The sequence below is a fragment of the Notolabrus celidotus genome, chromosome 9 (assembly GCF_009762535.1).
Source record: "Notolabrus celidotus isolate fNotCel1 chromosome 9, fNotCel1.pri, whole genome shotgun sequence".
Lineage (NCBI taxonomy): Eukaryota > Metazoa > Chordata > Actinopteri > Labriformes > Labridae > Notolabrus > Notolabrus celidotus.
The window spans coordinates 9,440,961-9,466,921 of NC_048280.1; the positions used below are offsets into that span (position 1 = coordinate 9,440,961).

Below are 25,961 nucleotides of genomic sequence, written 5' to 3' on the forward strand. Positions count from 1 at the left end.
AATTTTATGGCTAGCGAATTATTTTAACCCTATATTTAATTGAAAAAAGGGCAAAGACAACATATCAAATCTTGAAACTAAAAAACTGTACTGTTTGATGAAAAATATATGTTAATTTGAAATTTGACATTGGACAGGGACAGCAAAACACTGAAGAAGTTGTGTAATGTAAAACAAAATAAAACCTTGAAGAACATCTCCCAAGTAATTACATTGATTTCCCAAAAGTTAGTCTCATGACTGAGTATAAAAGGGTATTCCAGAGAGGCAGAGACTCTCAGAAGTGATGGTAAAAGGCTAACCACTAGAATTAGTTCAGCAATTATAGAATAATGTTCCTCAGATTAAAATTGCAAATAATTTTGGGATTTCATCATCTATAGCACATAATATCATTAAAAGATTCAAAGAATCTGGCGAAATCTCTGTACAAAAGAGACAAGGCCAAAAAACAATACTTGATGGCTGTGATCTTCAAACACTCAGACACTACCGCGTAAAAACAGGTGTGTCTCTGTAGTGGAAATCACTGCATGGGCTCAAAATTGCATCCAAAAACCACTGTCTGTGAACACAGTTTGTCGCTGCATCCAAAAATGCATACTAAAACTGTCAAATTTAACATGAGCAGATTTTTTAAAAACAATTAAATTCAACGTTTGATAGGTTGGTTTTGAACCATTTTCAAATAAACTTTTGAATATGGAAAATAAGTCATTGTCTTTAATATGAACTGAACACATTAAGTTCCTAATCAATGCCCTGTTGCAATTCCATTTCTTTTTTAATGTTTGTAATGCACTTAATGTAACAACTACCATTTAAAAATGGTTTAAATGATCATTTTCTGTAGTAAATGGTTAGCTAGATGATAAGAGGCATCAGTCGTCATGCTAACTGGGGGAAACAGTCTCTGAGAGGTAGGTGGAAGAAAACTGTGCTCCCGTGTGGAAAACAAAAATTGTTGAATCTTATTTATGGAACCGATTTCATTAGAAAAAAAAATACTTTTTTGCCCTAACCAAATATCATCATGAACACTGTTGTGATATCTGCAAGGACTTCAAAGAAACCAAACCTCTATCTCAGGAGATGTGTCAAACTTCAGGAGTAGCTTGGTTAGCATTTGTGAATTGCAGTCTTTCAACAGTGGCAACATACAGTACATTTTCCATCATCTTATATCAAATAAAAGCTGAAATGCCCAAATAATAATTATCAAAAATAGCCTTGTATTTTCCATTGACATCCATACAGTTTTCAAATTATACAATAGTGGGTGTAACAGTTCAAGCATGTTAAAAATCATAGTTTTTTTTTTTTTAAATCTGAGATCATTGCTACACTTTTACCGAAACCAACTATTCAATTTCCATTCTCAGCAGTCCTATAGCTACGTCAAAGTAGACGAGATCCAGTATTGTGTTTTAGTCCAGAACATACATCGTAGTTGCCATCAGCAGACAAAATGTCTATTGCTTTGGTGCAGGCTGTGCAGCCTGTTACGTTATCCCATTTTGAGAGTCTCGTCCCTGTCAAACCATCCTCTTTCAAAACTTTCTATACTCATTTTTCCAGACCTTATCGTTCAGCTGTTTGATTTCATGTGAAAGTTTTAAGACATATTTTGCTAGACAAATGGTTGGAAATAGAAATGTTTCTGTGTTGTAATCCAGATTCTGCTGTTGTTTTCTAGCCAACATCTTAACATTTGGTTTGGTTTTCTTTCTTGACATGGACTCACCAACCTTTAGCAATTTTCAGTTTGTTGCACGATGGGTTCCCTCCATTTTTACATGTCATTATGGAGGTCAACTGATCCCTACCCCTGTACAAAAACAAGAACCCATTCAATACTTGAAACAAAGACAGGAACATCTTTAGAAAATAACCAATGAGATCATTTTCACATTGTGGTGGTAGATAGTATTGTGTACCTTATTTGCACTGTAAAATGTACAAAATATCACCATATTGTTGGCTAGTGACCTGCAATCTTATTCACAAGCACTTTGAAGCATGTTTATTTATCTACAACATACAGTGTACTCTGAAACAGTAACACATTTATAAATAAATATTGCAATCTTAACAATCTTACAGTTCTCCATATTTATTGTCGGATCGTCTTGACTCGTCACCTGAGCTTAACGAAGGTGAGGCAACCTCTGCCTGTTCCATCTCCTTTCTTTCACTTGTTCTCTTATGTGCTATCATTCCTCAGCAGGTTTACTGTCTACACTCGTTGCCCCTGGCCTTTCCTCCCTCACCCTCTGTAATGTTAACTTAAATAAATAGATCTCTAGGAGAAACAAAAAGAATCATATATCCTTAAAATCTTAATAAATCTCTGAAATAAAAAGCTACAATTAAAATCTTCCCAAATGAGGAAAATGTAATTAGGAAAAAGATAATAAAACATTCTATTTATCAAAAAAGACAAACCAAAGGAAAACAAAATATACAATTATGTTCAGCGAGAACACATGTTTCATGAATCCATATCTAGTCATAAGATAACCAAGAGTGTCACTCCATTTTCATTGTTGTAGTGTCATTCAATAAATCCTGTTTGCTCCATGTCGGTACCTTGGTCTGTCTTGTTGCCTATGTGGTTTCTGTTTTAATGAATCCTCATTTTTAAGTGTTCAGTCTGGCTTTGCAAAGCCCAAACAGTCTCCTTTAATATGAGACACCTCAGTCAGTCCCACCTTTTAGTTATAGTCAGTATTTCACTGTGTACTTGAGTTCAAAAAGTTTCCTACTGCTGTCCAATCACAGTTGAGGAGAGGGTCCAAGGGGGTTACAGAATTGGTTCTGAATACAGGGAGAGAGACGCCATTGGCTGGAAGGTTTCAGGAAACAGGAAGTGAGCCTCAAATATGGCTGAAGTATTTTCCTGTTTGGAATTGTGCAAGTTTAAATGCCTCTGTCCTGGATCCAAGGGAGAAACAGTCTTTTATAGAACAAATCTTTTTCCAACTCTTGACACATTCTGTCGTTTTGGAAAGAGTGAGATTGCACAGTATCAGTGCTGAATGGCAAAATCCCACTAGTGCCTGAATGTAGATTTGACTACTTGCAGTAACAGATTTTCTTTTTAATGTTACATTTTGCTTTCGAACAATGCCAAAGACAAAGGGTCACGTGATCAAACACAAACAAACAGAATGTATCTTTGCTGCGCAGCTAATCATGACCAGCGTTTCATTGCACAGCCTTATGAAGACTTGGCCAATAAACTTAAAGTATATCTTTCAATGGTCAATCATAAGCCACAGCAGATAATGGCAATATCAGACATGAGAAAAACATATGCCTGAAATGATGTTCTTGGCATCCTCATTCAAATGTACAGTGGCTTAATAATGTTTGTCCAAATAACATACCCTGAATTTACTGTATTGCAATATGGTCCACTATTAACACTAAAATTAAACATTTATATCCAAGTAACTTAACTGTTGTTTTTACACCAATATTTGCACAATAAATAATATAAAATCAACTGAAACTGTTATTTATTGTTTGCTACCTTTGATTTGAGTGTGAGCTAGTTAGACAGTATGCTTTCCAGAGGGGAGCTAAATGTAAGCATCCCAAAAACTTTCTGCCCATTACTCATCCAAACTCTCTGCCAAACTTTTTGTTCCTGTCACGGCTCTTTCATTTCTCTCTCTCTCCCTCCCTTCATCCATTGCAAAGGCATTACAGGTGAATTGTAGTCATTGTCCATCCTCCCCCTCCTTCCTCTACCTCTCCGTTTCTCAGTCTCTTTCCCATCAGTCACAGATTGTCTTGTAGCCTCTCCATGTAGGTTCTGATTTCAGACTGACCCAGGTCCATATCCTGGCACACCCACTTGATGTCATCCTCACTCCCATTGGTGACAAGGGTTGAAGAGTTGGAATATGGGCCACCCCCACCTGAATTATCATTTGGCAGAACCGTGGCAAAAGAAGTGAACTGGACGCGTTTGCGTTTGGCTGCTGCAACCGCAGCTGCAGCCTTTGCCCTGGGGGAATTATTCAGGTGCTCTACTTGGCCACTGGCGTTTTTGCCACTAGTGGTGATTGCTGAAAGGCACTGATGCGGTTCTTGGATGGATCTAGGCAAGGTTTGTCCATGGGCAATGCCCCGGTGTCCTAGAGTGCCACCACCGCTACTAATGGTGCCCATTGAGGTGCTCATCACCAAGGTGTTACCAGCCCCGTTCAGCAGGTACTTGTTCTCCTCGTACCCTCCATCATTTCGGTCAATGATGGTGGTGCACTCATCAGGCAGCCCGCCCTGGCACTGATCAGTGTGGTCTGCTAGAAGGTCAGCTTCGTTGCCGAGCCACACCCAGTCGTGGGCGTGGTTCATGTTACCTCCTGCCTCCAACACGGGGACCTGCTTGTGACGGTATCTGCAGAAAAAGACAACAATGGTTCAAAAATTGTGGTAAAACTTCAAAAAAGGGTTTACCAATACTGCAGTGCTCTTTCAATCTATTTTACAACAATACTGTACCTGAAAGCAAAGCTGACACAGTTGATAAGAAAGACCAGTATTGCCAGACAGAACACACCCAACAGGGCGTACATCCCAATCTCCAGGTCTGACAGTCCTCTGGTGGTCTGGGTCAGCTCACTTTCACCAGTGCCTGGTACCTCAACCTGTGCTGGGTAGCTACTGTAGTCTCCTGCCTGGTTGGGGCCTCCACCCCGGCTGCTGCTGCCTCCACTGGCAGCTTTTCCACCAGAAGCACGATGTGTCACTGTGCTTTTGGTTGTTGTACTAACCTGATGAGTAAAAAGGACATACATTTGAAGACATATTTACTCTAAAAGTAGCAATTCTGATGGTCACACTCTTTATGTTGGATATCCTACTGAGTTACCATAAATTGACTATAAATTATAAAAATAAATAAGCTTGAAAAAATTAAATCCATTCATTCCTTGTATCCTACCTTCCTCATCGCTCCTTCCTCACGATCTGCGGCAGCACTGTTGGACTTCCACTCTCCCCCATCCTTCGTTCGTTGATCATTGGTGCTGTTGTCTATCCCTCCATCGTAGTCAGGTCCACCTCTTCCCATCCCTCTTTCCTCGCTCTTTGCTCCAAACTTCACGATCACATTGCCTATTCCAGATGCCAGCACACTCTTCCTTTTGGATTTCTGGCAGGTCTCAGAGATGACCATCTCAACACGAACCAGTGCTCCCTGTCCGTCACTCTCTGCCACTACTATGGGCCAGTGTTGCTCCTAAGGGAAAAGAAGGATGGTAAAATTTGATTTCTGGTCATTTCAGTTTTTCACATAGTTTTGTGTCTTTGGTTTTTTACTCGGCTTAACACAACTGGTCAGAAACTTCCATGGTGAGTACCTGATTATTGATAGAAATGACACTTTCATCCAGTGACACAGCTGAGATGAGAAAGTCCTTGGAATCATAAACATCAAGTGGTGTAACAGATCCGTCACTGTACTGAATCCACGCACTAATCGCTGCTTCCTGAAAGAAAAGAAGAAACAAAACTTGACTATGATTCAAAAAACATACCGATAATAAGAAAACCTGTATCAACAGTTGTTACTGTCTTCATAGTTTTATCACAAGTGACCTGGTGATCAGAGCTTTTTTTGATGTTTCCATAAAGGCCAAATAGTACGATTGAACGATTAAAAGACATGGAAAATTGTAAATAGATCACTCATAGGGCTTTGGATGTGCTCTTTCACTGTTTTTTTTTATTGTTCCTGTCTGTGAGGCACTTTGATCAGCTCACACTCCTTCAAAAAAAAAAAAAAAAAAATATATATATATAAATATATAATATTTCACAACTTTATTTGTAGTGGAGAGGGGAGTGGATAGAGTAGGAAACCCAGACAGAATGGGGGAATGACATGCAGGAAAGGGGCCGCAGACTGGAGTTGAACCCCGGCTGCTGAATATATGGGCACGCAATTTAACCATTAGGCTAAATGTGCGCCCAGCTTACACTCTTTCTAATGTGCTATACAAATATATCTGACTTGACTTGACAAGGGGATATTTCCTCATTGGGTCAATGCTTGACAATATCATATGTTTTCTGAATAATCCACTGCTTACATGTCCACAATGGAAACAATGGACACGATGAAAAGAAATAGCATAATACTCTTGGAACACACTCAGATAAACATGTAAACACTGATAGCTTTCTCTTCTCCCTTTTGTCCACAAACACACTTTTGTGACTTAACCTGTTTTTTTAATCCACTTTCTATCTCTCCCTTTGCAACATAAGAAAGAAAAGAAATCTTCTTAATCCGTCTTTTTTGAAGCAGCAGGTATTCCATACATCAAAACAAGGTTCAGCAGTGAGTGTATTGTTCTCGTCTTAAAGCTAACCTGTCTCACTAATTTCCCTTGATAAAACATTTTTGTTTACTTTAATCAGTGCACAGAAAAGACTGTGTACTGCAAGACTCTAGCACTGCAAGATCCTCCCTACAAAAGTAATTAAGCTTAAACTAAAACAACAACCCTTTATCTCTTTTCCTCTATTTTCACATTAAATTGTCATTTTCCTCTCCTCCTCCTCCATTCTTGTCTTTGTACCTCTTCTATCCCTCTGGTGATCTGGTTTTTACTTGTTTTCGTAGGGAGCATCATTGCGCCTCAGGTAACGGTAAATGAAGTTGATGAAAATAGACTGATAGAAATAAATTAATGTTTGAATAAAATGCAAGATCAGATCTGTATTTTCCTTGTAATGAGCTGCGTCTTCGCAAATTGGCCCTTGGATAGAAATTATAACGTTGGGTATTGCTTGATTAAAAAAATAAAGAGAAAGAAGAGGAAGTGGGAAGAGAAACACATGGATAGTAGCTTGATATTGAGTGATAAAACAACCCTTAGGATCAGGAAGTTACAATAAGCAGCAATACAGCATTGGAATTGGTATCAAATAGCAGTGTGAGCAAGTGAATGTTATTGTACGGTGTGTGTGAAGGCTTTTTCTAAAGATTTTATGTGCTTTGTAAATTAGTCATTGAAGAAAAAGTATTAAAAAAGTTAATTTCATCACAGTGTTTGTCGACATACTGTATTTGATGAATGTGTTTCCAGCCTAGAGCATCATCAGTAAACTCAACCGAAAATGAGTTCCTTTCACGTAGCTCAGAATGTTAAGTATTTTCTTTCTTGCTGTATACCTCAGGTGGTTGAAACTGTAGCTAAGTAGTGCTTAAGCCTTAAAGTGACTCGCTCCTAATTAGAAAGTGATTATGAGACAGATAGCAGTGATACACCACACTCATACTGTGTGAGTTGGTACCTGTGTGGTATTACCGTAGAGATAGAACAAGCTCCTGCTTGTGGAAGTGAGATTCTAAGACTCAGTTAGTGCAACCCTTGAGGAAACGATGACTGAGATATTTTTGTTTTTTTTGTTGTGTATGTGTAGCTGTATTATCCCGTACCTGTTTAGGCGCATGTAGCAGGTCTGTAGCTGTGGTGGTTAGCTGTATAGCTTGGTTATTTCCAGGACTGGGTGTCATACTGAGGGACAGAGAAGCAACCAGCTGGACCCCCAGATCTGTGATGGTGACCTACACAAAGAGAGAGATATTCTTGGTCACTCGTTTAAACAGCCAATGGAAATGTTACACCCTTTTAGTGTCTAGGACAGTGATTTTCAACCACTGTGCCGTGGCACACTAGTGTGCCGTGACAGATCGTCAGGTGTGCCGTGGGACATTATCAAATTTCACTTAGTTATTCCAAAAAAGTATTATTCATATCCTGCAAATAATTTGCCATGTAGTGCGTCTGTGCCTGCAGTGTAGTGACTGGCGGAGTAATTCAGTCCTTGTCCATGTACTGACCTGCGCTCCCCACGCACTGGGTGGCAATGAAGCACACTAATGACCTTGTTAATTTAAGACAATAGAATTAATGATGCGTGTGAGGTGTATGTGACAAGACGTAGACGTACAAAAGCAATGGATAAATATTCAAAAAGGAAAAATGAAGTTGTTGTTATGATTATTATTTGTATATGTGTGTATGTAATTTTATTGTTTTGTTTTTTTAGTTCTAGGTGGCCCTTGCCGTTCAGGGTGCCCCTGCTTGTTTGTGCTTGTTTACTGTGAAAATAACAATAAACTATGAATCATAAAAAAAAAAAAAAGGAAAAATGAAACTCCAAACAGGGCCCTGGACAAAATTCTAACCCGGATGAAGAGCGTAATAGGGGTGGTTGAGAAAAAACTACAACGGTGACTGCGAGAGCTCTCAAAGCTAGCTACTTAGTAGCTGAACTCTTAGCCAAATTAAGAAAGCCACACACTGTGGCAGGGACAATAATACTACCTGCAAAAGCTATTGTAAATAAGATGCTTTGCCCTGACACAGTGAAAGAAGTAGCCGAAGTCCCTCTCTCAGATAAATACATTCATATATTGAAAGACTAAATGTGTCATTTTGTAAAACTTTTGGTTGGTGGTGTGACTCAGGATTTTTTTTATGTATGAAATGTGCCTTGGCTCAAAAAAGGTTGAAAAACACTGGTCTAGGAGAAAAGAACCATTTGTTCCCTGAGGACTGATTTGAGAATAAATAGTTCAAATCTTTATAAACTTTGATGCACATTCACCGAGACCATATTGTGGCCATTGACAGCACCCAGAAGCATGGGTGATTCACAAAGCATATTTCACTAACAAGGCCATAGAGTGTACAGCTCTGGGCAGTTTGCTCTTGTTTTGCAGAGATGAGCTGTCGGCACCTTCACTCTCAGAGCTCAAATCTGTTCAAATATATGATGAGCCAGATGAGAAGGGGACACTTTTAAAAAAAAATTGTGAAGTCCACTGTTGACAGATGTAATACAAGTTTCGCAGTTTTTATCAGCTCCTCCCTGGAGCCTGCCAGTGAAAGCAGCTCATCCAGAGCCGGGTAAAAAATACTGTCATCCCTGTTATTTGGAACTGATTGTACTGTCTCCATACAGGTGGAGGAAGTGTGCTGGGCTGTATGTACCAGACAGCCCCAGACCAATTTAACCCCTGGTTATAATAATACAAGATAACAATAACAGAAGCCTAGGAAATATTTACAGACTTGATTAAGACATGGTTTATTTTTTGTCATGATCACTAGAAAGTTTGAGATTGACATCTCTTCTGATAAACACAGCAGCACAGTTACCACCTACTCTTGGGAGACAATAATTTCCATGTAACATGTAGTTTAAGAACAATATATTTTCATATAAATGCCAATTAAAGTGGCCTTTAGCCCAAATACATAAAGTAAAGCATCACTTTATTTTACCTTGTCATCCAGAACTGTAACAGTCTTCTCTGCTAGGATAGAATCAGACAGCGGGGACAGAACCTGAAAAGAAAAGTCAAATAACAGTCAAACTGATGTTAAATAAGATCAAAAACAAATGTAATTCCTCATTCATCAGCAATACTATACTAACAGAAGAGTTTACATTGCACAAATAAAATGTTTCCTTTAAGAATAAGCTTTCTGTGATAGTTCTGCTTGCTCTAACTTCTGGTGTTTGCTGGTTCTTTTGTGGAAAAATCCTAAAAATCAAAGTGACTGTTTTCTGTTTCTTCAGCTGCTGCCAAATCCAGCTCAAAACAGCGAGTGCATTAATGACAAGCTTGATGTCTGACAGGTGACAGCTTGTGCTTCAAATGTTGCAGAATGATGACTTTGAGGAAAGCAAGATGTTATGGATCAGTTATCAGAAATTAGGGAGCGTTTGGGAAAGAATGGGGAACTCGTAAAGACAGGAGGGATGTGCATAAAAGAGCTTTAGTTTCTGTCTCAGTGATTATTTTCTGAAGGTGACAGAAATGTGTTCAACCTTGTAATGTTTACCAGCTCTCACTGCTCCTCTGTCAGAGCTTTGGGCTGAAGTGACTGGCAATTATTGTTCAATTTAGAGAACATATAGGCATGGACACACAGACAAACAAAAACATGTGACAGATGTCCAAACATTATGGTCAGTAGATGGGTTGACTTTACCACTTTATGCTGTTCTGCTGTTCATCTGATTACACAGGATATGATGTATTTCGATCAGTGTTTTCATGCTTGAAGTGCTGATTGTACACTTATGGGGCGTTCATTCCAAAATTACATGTAAAGTCAATGTAAAGACGCGAATAGACGCAAGTTATTGTCTTGTTACACGAATGGCGCAAATTAAACCCGTGAATGAAACAAATTATACGTGCAAATGAATTTGTGAGAGTTGCGAAATCTGATCACTGAATCATTTGCACTGCGATAATGACCTATGATGGGATGTTCGGACAGGCGGAGATAAATTCATCTGGAATATATAGACAAAATATTACATCTCTGTGGACCTTCCCCAAACTTTGTGACTCTACCTACTTTTTATGGCAACAGCAATAAACAGGCGCTCACTTTGAGGAAAGTTAGTGTGGAGGTTGAATTTTCTGGTAAGTTGTTTGCATCTTGGGCACTCATGTATGCGTGATTTTGACACGCGAATTGTACACACGAATAGCTCGATCTTTCGCATCTGGTTTGAATACGACAGCGAATCACATGGTGTAGCCTGCCAACGTGACATCATAGCAGTGCAACGCAATGAAGGAGATGGAGGCTGAGCGTATGTTGTGTGGTTAGAGAAATGGCAGGACCTACTGTATGTACCACATCTCTATGAGCAGATACGCTCTGCACAGAGAAGAGCTCCATGTCCTCTGGTGACATGTCATCACCAAATTTTGGGGGTATTTTTGCTTTACTATTATACAACCGGAATGGGTGTGGATGTGTTGTCCATCTTTTCATCTAGTCAGTGGTTGAAATGTACAAAAACACAAATACATCCACTGTTCATGTCTGTCTCACAGCTGTGCTTCAGAGCGTCAGCGTTAAACTGAGATAACTCGGCATAAAAAAAACCACAAGGCCACAACTAAAGGGCCGAAAGAGAGTGAATGAGAAGAGAAGAGAGAGAGAGTAAGTGAGAGACAGCAAGCAAGAGAGAAATAAATGGAGTGGGTGTCAGAGAGAGGGATGATGACAAATAGAGGAGGACAGAGAGTGAGAGGGGGCAGAGAGACAGAGCGCCAAAAGAGATTGAGGAACTGACAGAGAGAAAGAGCAGCAGACAGACAGTGATAGAGATTAGGAGGCCCGTTGTTGTAGTGTACTACTTCGCCCGGCGACAGGAGGACAGGCAGATCTGATTGGTGTACAAAGAAAATCTCTCAGTGAACGTGTCGGGGCGTCAAACTCAATCCCACCCTCAGCGAGGTAACAAAATGCAATGATTGACGGGTTTGGGATTGCTCTTCAAGAAAGGCACAGAATAAGAGGGTAAGAAAGAGAGACTCGGGGCGAGGGAGGGAAGGGGAGGCAGGGGAGGAGAGGAGGAGGAGGTGAGGCTCCGGGAGACGTAGCTGGGGGGGTAAAATTGAAATGTCAAACTATCAAATGACGGCTGTCGGCTCTGGCTTCTGGATGGGAATGCTGGGTAAATTCTCTCTCCTGGCTCCCCAAACAGAGGACAGCTGTCTGAATGCGTGCAAGCATGTGTGTGTGTGTGTGTACCCGTGCATGCATGCAGTAGTCCCTAGTTGAATGGATGCAAACACACACTCAGCTGTTCCCCAAAATCCCCAAGACATCCTCCCACTGCTTCATGCCAAACCACTTTTAACGCACGCACAACACACTTCTCAGAGCAATCATGCAAATTTAAGCACTTAGAATGAAATTGTATCCTGGATCACAAAAATATATAGCTATACTGTTACATGAAAGATGGAGATGTTACATAACGGGATAGAAAATTACATAAATTGCATTAAATTTGAAGACATATGAAGTGATTTTGCCTCAGTACAGCAGTAGAAGAAGACAGTAAGCCACAGGACTGTCCTCCACTGTCACTTTATTCACAATGGACCGGCTTATTGGGATTCAGGGAGCGGCAAGTGTGTTCACTGTGTGCCAAAGTAAGTATGTTTGTGTATAATTGCAGAACATCACACTGAGATGTCAGGGCAAAATCCGACAGTTAATTGTGGCTAATTGTGTAAAGAGGCTACAGTCAAGGCTTAGAACCGCAGAAGAGGAAGAGGAGAAGATTATGTAACATTACTGGAGTGCTTATGGCTGTAATGTAAGTTTGCCAAATTACACCGTGCTTTATATAATCTGACATTTTCAACCTTTTTTCTTCAGATTGGTTGAACAGGAAGTCATAAATATTAATTTTAAAATTTGTTTTCTGAATTCCTCTAATGTGATACCATTGTTGGTTTGTACACCATGAATCAGTCATATAACAGGTTGTTTTCTTCTGTAACAAGTTTCCACACTATTTCACACAATAATGTAATGTTTCATGCAAGTGTTTCCTAGCATGTTCTTATACTTGCATCAATGTTCAAACAAATATGGAACACACAATTGCCTTGTTAAAGTGCCATTTTAGCTCAAAAATATACACTAAAATCACAAACAGAAAAAAATGCATTTTTGGTTGAAAATTAGTATTCAAAATCCTTATTTATTCTCGAAAAGATATTAAGGCTTCCCTCTTTTCCAATGCTGTCGAGATCACAAGCACATCAGAAACAATGAAACAAACACACAATCAGTCTGAAAAAAATGGATTCATAAAAACAAATACAATTTAAGACACTGTGGTCAGAGATCGGAGTCTTAAACTGCAAAAGAGGGAATAGATATCATCTCTAAAGTCTGTTGGAGGGTATTCCATGATTTAGGGGCATTGATTCCTAAACCATGGAATACCCTCCAACAGCTCTATAATCTGGATAAGGTCATTTTAAATTATCTGTAAGTGGATCAGGTTCACCCATCCAGGTGATCTTTGTAAAACCATCCAGGTTCTACTTTTTGAACACCTGAGCCCAGGCGATGAAGAACATTCAAAGACAGACTGGTGTTCTAATTGACCATTAACCATCATCTGTGGATGTACTGTTCCACTGAAGCCACATTACACACAGCTGCTCTGTGATTGGCCAGACAAAGTCGCAGGGAAGTGGGAAGTAGACTACTTATGTTAGAATTACTTTGCACAAGTGCATCAGATAGTAACTTTAAACAAGTGAATGATGGGTTTTGCTTTAACATGAGAATCATACTCTGGTCTCCAAGATGAGAATACTGAATTTTTGACTCATTCATTACCCCTGACTCCATCCCAGAATGAGCTTTATGGCCCCTTTAACTACATATGTGTGCGCTTAGTGGACCAAATGATTAAACGTTGTCACCATCACAAGCCAACAACAGAATTTCTAGTTCGTTAAATGATTTATGTAGACCTGCTGCTAGCTCTACTGACTTGGACCAATCTGTAAACCTTGACATCGTTTACCCTCAGACTCTGTGATCCCTTAGTTAGACGTGTTATATAAATTGTGCTTAATTTGGACTTATTTCTGAGTTTTTTTTCTCACCTTAACAGTTGTCAGATAGTCAAGCAACTTAGTCCCTTCAGATCAACTCTACTTTCTACTACAGATCCATCACACCCACCCAAGCTGGTTGGACACCTGATGATGATCATGATAATAACAGCAGCCAATGACAACATGTTTTTAAATATTTTTAGAGTACTGCTAAAGATTTAGTCAGGTAGCCTTTTCTGTTGTACCTGAACATGAGGATGTTATTCCATAAATAAAAGCTACAGAAACAGTGACTATGATTACGTAAGGACTTTAATGTGATTTAGATGTTTCTTAGACTTTGAGGGAAACAGCCCTGAGAGAAATAAATCCCCTAAATATTTCAATCTTATATTATATGTTCCCAAAAGTACAAATGTGCATAATTCTTTCCTTTTATGAAATATAAGTCTTGATAAGCCATTGAGCAGACAACCATTTTAGGCAAAATAAAAATTTGGACATTTCTCTATGTTGAAAGTTGAAACAGAGAAGAATCTCTGACTCTATTGAAGCATATTTTTGAGGTATTAAAGTGTTTCCTCCCTAAGAGGTGTTATGAAGTTATATTTTCACTGCTTAAATGAAAAGTAAGGCAGCAACACTTTTAGTAATGCGACAAAGAGCAGGCTTGATCACTTGTATAAAGCTGCGTTTACAGCAGAGGGTACATGCCTGTATCGTTGTGATCCCGAGGTCCCGCCCTATCAAGATACGTCCATCTATCAGTCTGGCAATGCGAGGATCTTCTACCTGTGGAGTACAGAAAACAAAACATCTGTCAGTCAGCACTTAAATATTATTTATGTCTGATCTTTACACCCTGTGCTTTTGTCATGGACAAGTAGTGCATAGAAATGTTGTTTTAAAGCACTGCTAGACATGAAAGTATTTTAATCCTCCTCATCCGTCACTTAGAATGTGAGACAGATTATTTCCAAAAATACTGAACTCAATTCCTCTGAGGGAATTTAATATGGTGAGAGTTTGTACGTACTTTAAGCTGGTCCAACACCAAATGAGTGATATCCGCCTGCCAGTCTGCTCCCAACATGTACACCATCTCTCCTCTTGGATCAGAGGGCTCTGCCACAAAGTGTGTGAGGACCCGCACCAAGGCATACTGGTACTGGAACATCAAGAGAAAGTCACATGAGGCTCTAATCCTTCACCATTAAGTGGGTTCTTATGTCCCTGTGTTAGCATGTGAGTTAACTCATGGAAGAAAATACACAATAGAACTGCACACTATATCTTAATCCCACTGAAATTAAACATTCCATATAGATATAGTCATCCAAGAATTCCCTGAAGGCTGTGATACGCAAACTTATCAAATCATACCTGCAGGGTACAGCCTTTGCCCTTCTTCTCATCATCCTCATCATCTTCACTGTCTCTGGTAGGTCTGGGAGGAAAGGAGATATATGAAAGAGAGACAGGATGAGATAATCTTGTAATTAAATGCCAGTTTTATACTCTACACTGAGCCCCGGGTAATCTAGTGTATAATCTCTGCTCTAGGTTACACTCTCAGTCAGAGAAAAGAGACTTCATCTTTTAATCCCACTGAAACACTTTTAAAACACTTCAGTCGCACAATAAGAATTTCTTGGGATGCCTATTTGAATAAATCACTTGAAACGCAACCGACATTGAGCTTAGTTTTTTTGCTAATACTGTCTGTGGCTGAGTTTTTAAGTTACAGTTTAAGCTGGACTGTTGAAAGCCCCCCTTGTGAATGCATCTGGAGAGGACACGATCAAAAAGCAGGAACATGGTGTAATTCAGTGAGATGAAACCGCTTCAATGATCTCAGTTAGGACTCGGCTTGCATTTTCTATGTTCCTTCCTTGATCATGGGATCCCAAACTTTTCAGCCTCTGACTCGCAAAATAAAGATGACACAGATCGCTGTAAATTACAGCTGCTCCTGATACTGTTGTTAATCTGGCTCAATCACCTCAGGGGTAACAATGAAACGTGAAAATCAGATTTGAAAAAAAAATATTTGCATGTTTTATTCAAAATATAACCACTGCTTTTGAACATATTTTTATAATTATGGATAAAATACACAATATTAAATCGTTTTTGTTTTTGAAAGGCATTTAGAGACCCTCCCATCAGTGTATCCCGACCCCCCAGGGGTCCCGACTGGCACTTTGGAAACCACTGCCTTTGTTGACTTGAAAATGGCAGCACAGTAGTTCTTCTAGTTGCTGTATTCATCTGCATTAGAGTTTGGGTTAGCTTTTAAAATATGTTCCATTTCATCCTAGATAACAAGCCCCGCCCCCTTTTTAAAAACTAAAAGGTAAACAATGAAACATATCTAAAATTCAATTGAAAAATATATATACATATATAAAAAGAGTTAATCATGAGGAGACCTGATTCTGAGAAGACACACTAGCCAGAGTGTTATACACACCATCCCTGCAAAAACACACAACCTCCCTCTCTCCCTCCATCACTCCTTGTCTTTTTTCTCCATCTCATACACAGACACACAAAGCGCACACATTCTTGTTCCCTCCCTCTGTGTCACATCTACACAATATAACACGCAGGCAGGTTCCCACTGGCTGTTACAGTCAAACAAACACAAATATATACACACATTACTACTTTTGTGTCCCTTAGTGTGAAACCCAGGTGATATTACAGGAATTTTCTTTCCATTCTCCAGCCCCTGGTGCATATGTGTCAGAGTGTGCGTCTGATAGTGCCTGTGTTTCATTCTGTGCGACAGTGGTTAGGCAAGATAGAAGTGTGTATGCGTGTGTGTGTGTGTGTGTGTGTGTGTGTGTGTGTGTGTGTGTGCGTATGAGTGAGTGAGTGAGTGAGTGAGTGAGTGAGTGCACACCGACTTGTGTCTACCTGAGCAGAAATTGACAAAATTGAAAAATAGTCCCAGCAGCACAGAGTGGAAGGACAACAAGATGGGGAGCAGAAGAAACACAGATATAAATTAAATGGCTGAGCACACACACTCACATGCGTTCACATGTGTTCACATGTGTTCACATGCCCACACGCCCACACATGACCACACATTACCACACATTCACAAATGCATCAAACAAAACAGACCACAGGTAAGCTTTCAAAGAGAGAGAGAAGATGTGGACCTAAGAGCTTCGTATCTAAATCTGAAAACTTTTGCTTCAACTGTATGTCCATCTTTATATTGTATTTACAGCTCCTAAACCACATAATACGTCTTTATTTGGGTAACTGTTCACACCTGAACACGTGAGTAGCTAATGTAGAAATCACATTTGACTCTGAATAATGAATGTGCACTAGATTAAAGTTTTCAGAGCAAAGACAAAATGTTGGCTATCATCCAGATGAAGGTTTGATTGAACCTAACATTTTGTGATCTAAAGTATGAGTCGATCATGCACATTGAAATATATTTAGCACAATACAATAACTTTTTTTTTTTTTTTCTCTTTTTTTTTTCTCTTTTTTTTTCTTTCTCTTTTCTTTCTCTTTTCTCTTGTCTGCATATATATTTCTGGTTTGTGTCATGTTTGTCACAAACTGTCAAATATTAATGCAATTTATTCTTGCAGCAAAAGAAAAGAAAGAAAACCTTTTTCTTCTGTGCTTGTGACTGTGTGCATGCAACCATCACCATCCCTCTTAGAACTCTGGCCTATCTTTTATTGGCAGCTAATATCATGTTCTGTAAAAGAGGGCACACCTAGGTGGGCCAAAAAATAAATAAATAAATAAATAAGAGAAAGTGAAAGAAAGATTACATAAGGATATACAAAGGGACAGGGAGAGAGAAGGAGAGAGAGACCTAACACACTTAGATGGAGAGGGACCATCTCACCATGTTGCCAAAAAAAAAATTCCGTGGGGTGATACTAATGATTAAGCAACCCTTAGTGTCCACAATCATTACTGAAGCTTGGGTCGCAGAGGGTTGCCGCCGTGCTGTGTTCTATTTGTGTAACAAGACCAGCACAATACAATTACATAGCTCTGCCGTGGCCCCAAAATCCTCTGAATTTTACCTCAAAGTCTGTGCATAAAATGCATTTAAAACACCTTTTATAATCATCTCAAAGGAGGGCTGTCTGCTGTATGTCAGTGGAACTAGTATTCCTTTATAAAGCGCAGGGGTACTGTTGTCTTACAGTACTTAATTGTGCTACATTAACTAAAGCTTCATCATGAACATACGCTGGCATGACTGTAAGAGCCGCTGACCAGGCTGGAAGTTTTTCTCCCTCATCGGATCATAATGTAAGGTAAAAAAATATAAATAATAAAATATAATAACTATACATATATACACTATGGGAACTGTCTACTAGCTTAGTTATTGCACAGGCAAAATGTCATGCTTTTAAAGAAGACAACTGTTTAGTAAATAAAACTTGTAGATGTCTGGTTTGGTTGAAAAGACTCTTTGTTTTAAGACAGTGAGTGACCAGAGGTAGGTGTGGCATCCCACTGGGTGAATTAGTTGAGGGCAGTGAGTCTGTACTTCACAGCTCAACTACCGTACCCCTAGAACTGCAGAATTGCAGACTCCTCATGGCGAAAGCAGATGGTACTAGAAAAAGCTACACAGCTGTAGAAAAACTGCACTCTGTAGACGGTGGTGAATGTAATGGTGTAGGAAGACAGTGTTAACCTTTTTTCCTCTGGGAGATTCCCTCAAAATCTGCATCTTATGATATATACCTATTCCAAATATTACGGTAAAATGTGAATCAGAACTGCATGTACATGCAAAGTGATGTACACTCACACTACATGTGCATATTTTTTCCTTCCAGTAAGTGCATTAGCTAAAAGAAATCAATGAAAATATTCTCAACACATATTATTAAAGCATCCTTAAGACTGTTTTTTTTATTTGAAGCATAGGAGTCCCCTCTCCGTCTATCTTAATACATTTTATCTCTGACCCACGGGCTGAATTTTCACCAGATTTGATTAAAAATACTTCCTCTGCTGAAACAGAGACAATTTAAATAAAGAACATCATGAGATTAAACATGTGACAAATAAGGCTGAGCACACACACTGTGACAAATAAGGCAAAGCAATAACTGTACAGAATTCTGGGAAGTTAATATAAAACGATTTAGTAAGGAGTTGGCTTACCAGAAGTTCATTTTTGTTACAATAATTATTTTCTCCTGTATTATATTCAGCTGAGATTTTCATTCTGACTGCAGGCTACAGGAAAGATAAATGCCCTGAAGGCAAATTACACTTTATATTCTACACTGCCAGTTCATATTCTGTGCTGTAGTTCTTCTTTATCCTCTCTATCCTGTTATTCCTTCACCCTCCCCTCCCTCACTCACATCACAAACACACAAAACACACAAAAATCTGGACAAAAACAATCATGCGCACACAGACACACACAAGTATGGAAAGTTAAGTGACAGTTACTCACAAAGAGCCAGAGAAGTGAACTCCTTACAATAATAGTCAACCTTTAGAGAGGATGTCTGTGCATGCGTGTGTTTGTGTGTGTGTGGGTGGGTGTGTGTTTGTGTGTGTGTGTGTGTGTGTGTGTGTGTGTGTGTGGGGGGGGTGTTATAGGTGCGTGCTTAAGTGAATGCAGGCTTCATTCAGTGGCTATGATGCTAAAGCTGTAATAGTTGTCATCGGTATAGACCGGCAGGACTTGACCTCACTGGAAATTATAGACCGGCTGGAACAATATGTGCTCTCAACTGCTTCATTCAATAAGCACTATATCACACAGCTACACACACACACACACACAGACACACACACGCAGACACACAGACACACAGACACACACACAAACACACACACACACACACACACACACACACACACACACACACACACACGTTTAGTCGATTCATTCATTCTTTTCTCTATTTAAAAATAAGAATAGGTATCTTGTACATTCGTCATACGACACATAAGTTATAAGAGTGACTCACACACTATCTTTATTTCTCACTGCTGTGTGCTGAGGAAGTAATAAACGTTAATGTGCTCCAGCAGAAGAAGTCAGTGGCTGCAGTCAAGGCTGAAAGGGAATCTGGCTCTTCCTGTAGCTTCTGCATTCACACGTAGTCAGGAAGCTTTTAACAAACTACAGTCTTGATAAGAAATAAGTTCTTGGTTGTTAATTGTCTGTATGAATGTTTCCGCTGTTATAATTCTTGCCACAGAAGTTCAGCCAGATTGGAGCTTTTTTGTCTGATGTTGCTGGTTTATGCTGATGAAGGTGTACATGTTTGACGTTTCTTTAATTATTCTGATGTCATACATACATGTATATATCCACTCTGCATTAATACTAATTTAACAGACTATCTTGTCTTCTCCAGGCTTTCAGACAAAGCTAGAACGCTTAAACACGTCAAGCTTTTTCTTTACGGCTATTCCAGTTTTGCTCATCTGGGCACCACATTTCAGCAATTTTATGAGACAATAACTTTCCTAGTTCATCATAATTTGTACATTACAAAAGAAAAAGAGCTGACTTTAACACTTGAAGAAGAGTAAGTACTACTAATTTTGAGGCTGCTACAAGAATAATCTTTGTAACTGGCCTCACTCACACAAGAAATAGATTATTACAAACTATATGATTCCTTTTGTGGAGCAAGATGCTAGTCAAATAGAAATCAATGTGCTGGTTCTGTACTACAACCAGTTAAGTTTTTAAATGATACAAAAACTCCCCCTCCTCTTTTGGCATACATTGATCATATAAAAATGAGAAATGGAGCGCCGCCTGCAAGCTAGTTCAGGCAGACAACTCGAGCTGCGCTCATTCATACTGACACGTCACCACCTCTCCATCAGCTGATCTCAATATCCTCATTCGGCGGTCTATTTAAACTGCAAGTCTCCCTGTCTCTGCCTCTGCTTGCCAGTGTTCCTGCTGTTCTGCTCAGTGCTGTGTGAAGTTCGTCCCCACCTCCTCCCCGGCTTCCACCTGCGGGCTCCGAGGGGGTTAGTCCTATCTCATTGCTCCTAATGTCTGGATTTAAATACTCTACGAGGAGTAATGAAGTTCGGAGCCCACACACCAAACACAATACTGTATGCTGCAATAAACTTATTTAAGTAAACGTGAGTTGTCTGACTGAAAGACCAATAAACCAGCAACAGAGATAATGAGAGACATTAGCTTACTGTAGAAACAGAATATTGGTATCAGTATAAGTCAGCTGATAACTAACCCCATAAATGCTCAGGAGAGGTTAGAGTGTTCGAGATACTGTAGTTTTTTAACAACAGCCCTTATCAGAAGACCAGCTCAAGGTGAGATATTAACGCCTCTATAACGTCGCGCTTTCATTTTGACTGTCACAGAGAGGTAATGGTGGGTGCAAGTCGCCCCACCGCTACATGTGCGAGCATCAGAGGTAGTAGCAGATGTGTTACAGAGGCGAGACAGGATCACTGAGAACCGGTGGAACAGCACTGTGTGTGTCAGAGTGTGTCTGTGTGAAACTCTGCCGTGTGTTTATCTGTAGTGATTCCACAGTGCCATGATGTTACACAATATTACACCGCTTCAGGATTAAAGTAAGAGAGTAAAGGCTTGATGAGGGCCGTCATTGCAGTTTCTCCAACAGAAAGCAGGAATAACTTACTCATAGTTCAAACTTAAAATGTCATTCTGAGTAAAAAAAAAGAAGAAGAATGAAACAAGTTTAAAGCTCATGGCAGGATTTTTTTGTTGCTTGTGAAATAGGCTGAAATTAATACTGATGCCTCTTAATGACCTACAAAAGCAAACAACACAATCTGCAATACTGGTCATTTCTATCTACAAAGTTTTAACAAATGTAACCAGCGCTGCAGGGTAGGCGTCAGTAGTGAGTTAGAGCAGGGGTTCCCAAAATGTGGGTCAGGACCCCCTGGAGGGTCGCGAGACACAAATGGGGGGTTGTGAGATGTCTTCCAGAATTGTTTTGAAGTTATCTAAAAATAGTACATTTTAACCATTATAGTAAAAAAATATCAACAAAAATAGTAGCTAACCTTGAAATAAAACCTTGAAAATAGAAAGTGTAATGAGTTTTCTGCCTTTCTTTTTGCCAGATGACTCCTAAGTTTTGGGTTAGTGAACAGTTCATCATCAAAAGCATCAGCAGCAGTGGGTTAATTAATTTCAGCACAGGAAACACAGTCACATGCTCATATAGGTAGACGCATTTTCTGCAGGCCAGCTAATTGCAGCCACATTAAATCACTTTGAAAAACAGTGGGGGTTGCGAAAAATTTGGCACCTTTTTTTGGGGGATCTCAAGCTGAAAAGTTTGGGAACCCCTACATTAGAGCATACAGCAGAAAAGCTCTTTGCTTAATTTTCCACAGCATAGATTCATGGAGAGTGATACGTTTGAGTGTTAACAGACAGCATGAGGAAGTTTCTTTCATCAGGACAAGATCGGTAAAGAGATGAAAGGTACCACTGTGTTCAGAGGGGGCGCCAAATTTGATGCAAAAAAGCTTCACACAGGAGCTTTAAGTTACATTCCACTAAAAAGAAAAGAAATCAAGGACATGTATGAAGCAAAACTACCTTTATTACATAATTTTGTCTGTTTTAGGTAAATTCAAACTTATACTCCTATTTCCCTTGGTTGTTCACGTACTGTCCTGCTGGTAACTTACCTCTTGTTAGTGACGATGGGGACCCTCCAGCCTTTAACCTGGCTCAGCTCTGTATCAGACACGTCTATCTGCAGAGGAAGCTTCGGCACCCAGACGGTGAGCAGCAGCTGAGCAGAGAGGTGCAGGTAGGTGAAGTTTACTGCCAGAGACTGTCGACCGCGCATCTCTTTCCCATTCACCAAAACCTGGTCGCAGTTAGGAGACACCTGGAGAGAACAAAAGATGAGAGGAGAAAATGAGTTCAGGGTAAATTGGAACAATGTGCATGCAGAGTGTGACATTTGTGAATGACCTCACACAGACTGAACTTGGTGATTTCCATAGAATCAGATGCAGCTTGTGTCGTGCATTCCTTAAGCACAGCCCGGAGCCAGTTTTCATCAGAGGATTCATGCTCTTGCAGCAGATATGATATTTTGTCGCTGATCGCTTATGTTTTAACTCATTTTCTGAGGCACTCTGGGAAAGTGTTCTGCAAAGGGCCCTGAACAGAAGGTTAATTATATGGTTTTGTAGATCCTTTTTACCACGTCAGGGGAATTTCAGGTTTGTTAATAACCAGGAGCTCCTGTCACATCTAACAAATCTGAAGCTATGTCTTACATGCACTTTATGCACAACAGTAATTCACAATACAATCATTCGTCTTTTCAAATGTTCCACCATAACAGCCCAATCCTGCTCGGTTATACAAACATTAAATACATTCTCTTTATCAAAACATAACAGACTTTATCTTGTTAAGTTAAATATTCTCCTTTTGTTTCCCTCTCAGTTTTCCCATTCTGTCTTGTATGTTTATATTTTTTTGCCTGACCTGACCTGAAATAACGTATTGTCCTTAAATGCACCATTACATGCTCGCTGTTTCTCTGATTATGGAAATGTACAGATCCACTTTTAGAAACCTGTTTTCCCAATTAGACTGAATCTGAGGCAGAAGATGAAATGCATGTAGACACTGGATTATTATGGTTGTATTTCAGAAAGTGGACAGCACCCTCACACGCAATCCGACAGGCAGAACAATGGAAAACTAGGATTTGAGTCAGTTTCATTTTCACCCCCCCGGCTGTGTGACTGATTGAGACGACAGCATTTACACAAATCATCCCACGTTGTTTTACCAACAATGGATTCATGGAGGAAGAACACTGTTCATAAACCAATGACGGCAATTTTTTCTAGACTGTCAAGTATTTTTTTTCCATGTATACAGAATTATTTATATTATTTTAAATGGGTTATGTATTGAATTAGGCATGTTGAGGAAATGTTACCAACACCAAATAGCACTGCATAGAAATGAACAGTTAACAAGTGTGTAAAAGTGAGCATATAAATTATGTTTTCAGCCCCAAATATGTCGTCATAAAGGCACCAATTATCAGGATACAAAACAGTGAGGCCATCTAAAATTTAGGGGAAAAGAATCTATGTTCCCATAGTTTTATCTTTTAAAGTTTGTGTTATGAAAAAATGATATTTTATTACCAAATAATAAACTGATAGATTGTTGTCACTGTAGAGCCTAAGTCTACCATTGTCGATCAATGGGCCTCATCCACAAACCCTTCTGAAGAAGACTTTGCTTTCATAAAACTCACCTCCAAAGTTCTGTACAAGATTCCGACATCATCAAAGTTTCTTTATCTTGGATTTATTCTTGGCCAAGAACAAAATCTAAGAACACTAAAGAACAATCATGCGTATATCTGAGTGCTGATAGGTCAGTGCAGAATGTATACAGAGGTATAAAATGACTAATCTGTCAACTGTTCACAGGTTTTTCAGCAGCTTCTGTAGTATAAATATACCATCTACTCATATGAATAATAAAAAAGGGTGGGATGTGGTCAGCACCTCTCTTCCGTTTAATTTCCTGTCAACTGAAGAGAGACAGGAAATGTGGGGGGTAGAGGGCGAGGGGAAGATATGCAGCAAATAGTTGAGGCTGGAAGTCCAACCAGAGACCACTGCAACAAGGACTACAGCCTCCGTACTTGAGGCCCTGATTTAACCGCTAAACCCCATCATTGATTCATTTTGAAACTATGCTCTAAATATACAAAGTTAACATCTATAACTATTTAAATATTAATTTTAAATATGAAAGAGCAAAACTCTGTTGATAATATTTACTTCTATTTTCCTCCTCCCCTTCATTACTTCTGATTCCTTGCATGTCCACATCCATTCACCAATTCCTGGCATGTGTCTAACTTCTCCTTCTCGTCTTTCTTTACCCTACACTTATCCCCCCTCCTCCTGTGCTCAGCTTTATTCCCTCTTTATCACCATCACCCTCTTTCATCTCTGCACACTACACTTATCCTGCGCACCTCGTTCTTTTCTCCACACCCCTTCCTATTTCACTCTCAGCCTCACATTTAACATCCACTCCCTTTGTCTGACTTGTCTGACTTGTCTGTCTGTCTGTCTGTCTGTCTGTCTGTCTCTCTCTCTCTCTCTCTCTCTCACTGCCTGTCTGTCTCACCTTTCAATGGTTTAAACCTTCTTATGGCAAAGCTGTAAATTACCATAAAGTAGGTTTATCCATTCCTTTCTCTTATTCCTGCATCACATAAAATGTATCTATGTTCTTTTAAACATTGATTTACCTGGACTTAATTTCCCTGGTGTACATGTCTGCTTTTCATTGATACAATATTTGATTTTTATCAAGTCGTAAATATTCATACAGAGTAATAATACATGCTTTTTGTTTGTTTGTTTGTATTGCTGCTGGTGATATTATAATTCTGATTGACACAAAGTAGATATTACTTTTGACCTGTCAACTGAGCAGGTTGATAGATTTTAGAAGTGAAACATGTCTTTAAAAGCACAAGGGTGTTGTTTTTTCAACAACCGCATCAGTAGGAAGCAGTAAGACTGCGGCAGCATAACTACGGTGTGCCAGAAGGGACAAAAGGGACAAAATAGCACTTCATTTTAAAAAGTGTTAATGTTGGACCCCAATCACATCCCCAGTAACACATTGATGTTAGCAGCATACATTTTCACTGTTACCAGGTATAATCTTAATTTGAATACATGTCAAAATAAACACATTAATGCCCTTTATGACAACTCTGTTGTGGTTGTTCCTCCATCAACACTGAATCATTTTTCACAAGCTGTCCTGATCAACATGAGGAAAGCAAATTTCCTTGGTAACCTTAACTGACTCTTTTATATTTAAGTATATTTGACACTTCTTAGCTCTAATAAAGAATGGGTAAAGTAAAATATGTAAAGGAGAGGTAACACCGTCACAAATATGTTTGCATATGATGATGATATTCGGGGGTTATGATGTTTTAGACTTCGGTTAAAATTTGGAAAATGTGACGTTATAATATTGACTTCAGATTTGCGTCATGTTCTCTTTGATAAGAGGAGAATCTACACACACATACACACATGCACACATACACACATCACACATACATTGTGTGAGGTGACATTTTTTTGGCTTTCTTAAGAAACTCTTTGATCTCCAAAGAGGTTAACATTTCGTAGATCAGAGCTAAACCGTTTCCTCTCTATCTCCGCTCACCTTTTAATTTCTTTCAATTTTACTTTCTTCTTCTGGCGTCTCTCCCAAAACATAAAAGGAAAAGCGCCCAACCCACTTCCTTTCTACTTACTTTTTTCAATTCCTTTTTTCTTCTTTTCCTTTAACTGTCTGTATATCTGCCCCAACAGTCACTGTTTCCCTCTCTTGACCTTCTCGTTTCCTTTTGTCTCCGCCTCGCCCCCCCCCTCCCCCATCGCTCAGCCTCGCTCTTCATCTCCCTCTCTCTCTGAAACCTGATTTACCGCTTGT

General features: G+C 39.4%; 1 protein-coding gene across 1 annotated transcript in view; it reads right to left on the reverse strand.

Moving 5' to 3' along the window:
• Window positions 1–3,079: 3,079 nt before the first annotated feature.
• Window positions 3,080–25,961, reverse strand: part of LOC117818254 (transmembrane protein 132C-like) — a 55,025-nt gene continuing 32,143 nt past the window's right edge. The window contains exons 2-11 of the mRNA XM_034691027.1: window positions 22,130–22,335; window positions 14,816–14,879; window positions 14,469–14,600; window positions 14,147–14,224; window positions 9,315–9,377; window positions 7,460–7,588; window positions 5,373–5,501; window positions 4,955–5,251; window positions 4,513–4,784; window positions 3,080–4,408 (exon numbers count right to left, since the gene is read on the reverse strand). Of these exons, the coding sequence (XP_034546918.1) occupies window positions 3,787–4,408; window positions 4,513–4,784; window positions 4,955–5,251; window positions 5,373–5,501; window positions 7,460–7,588; window positions 9,315–9,377; window positions 14,147–14,224; window positions 14,469–14,600; window positions 14,816–14,879; window positions 22,130–22,335 (1,992 nt within the window). The 3' untranslated portion in view covers window positions 3,080–3,786. The remainder of the gene's footprint in view (window positions 4,409–4,512; window positions 4,785–4,954; window positions 5,252–5,372; window positions 5,502–7,459; window positions 7,589–9,314; window positions 9,378–14,146; window positions 14,225–14,468; window positions 14,601–14,815; window positions 14,880–22,129; window positions 22,336–25,961) is intronic.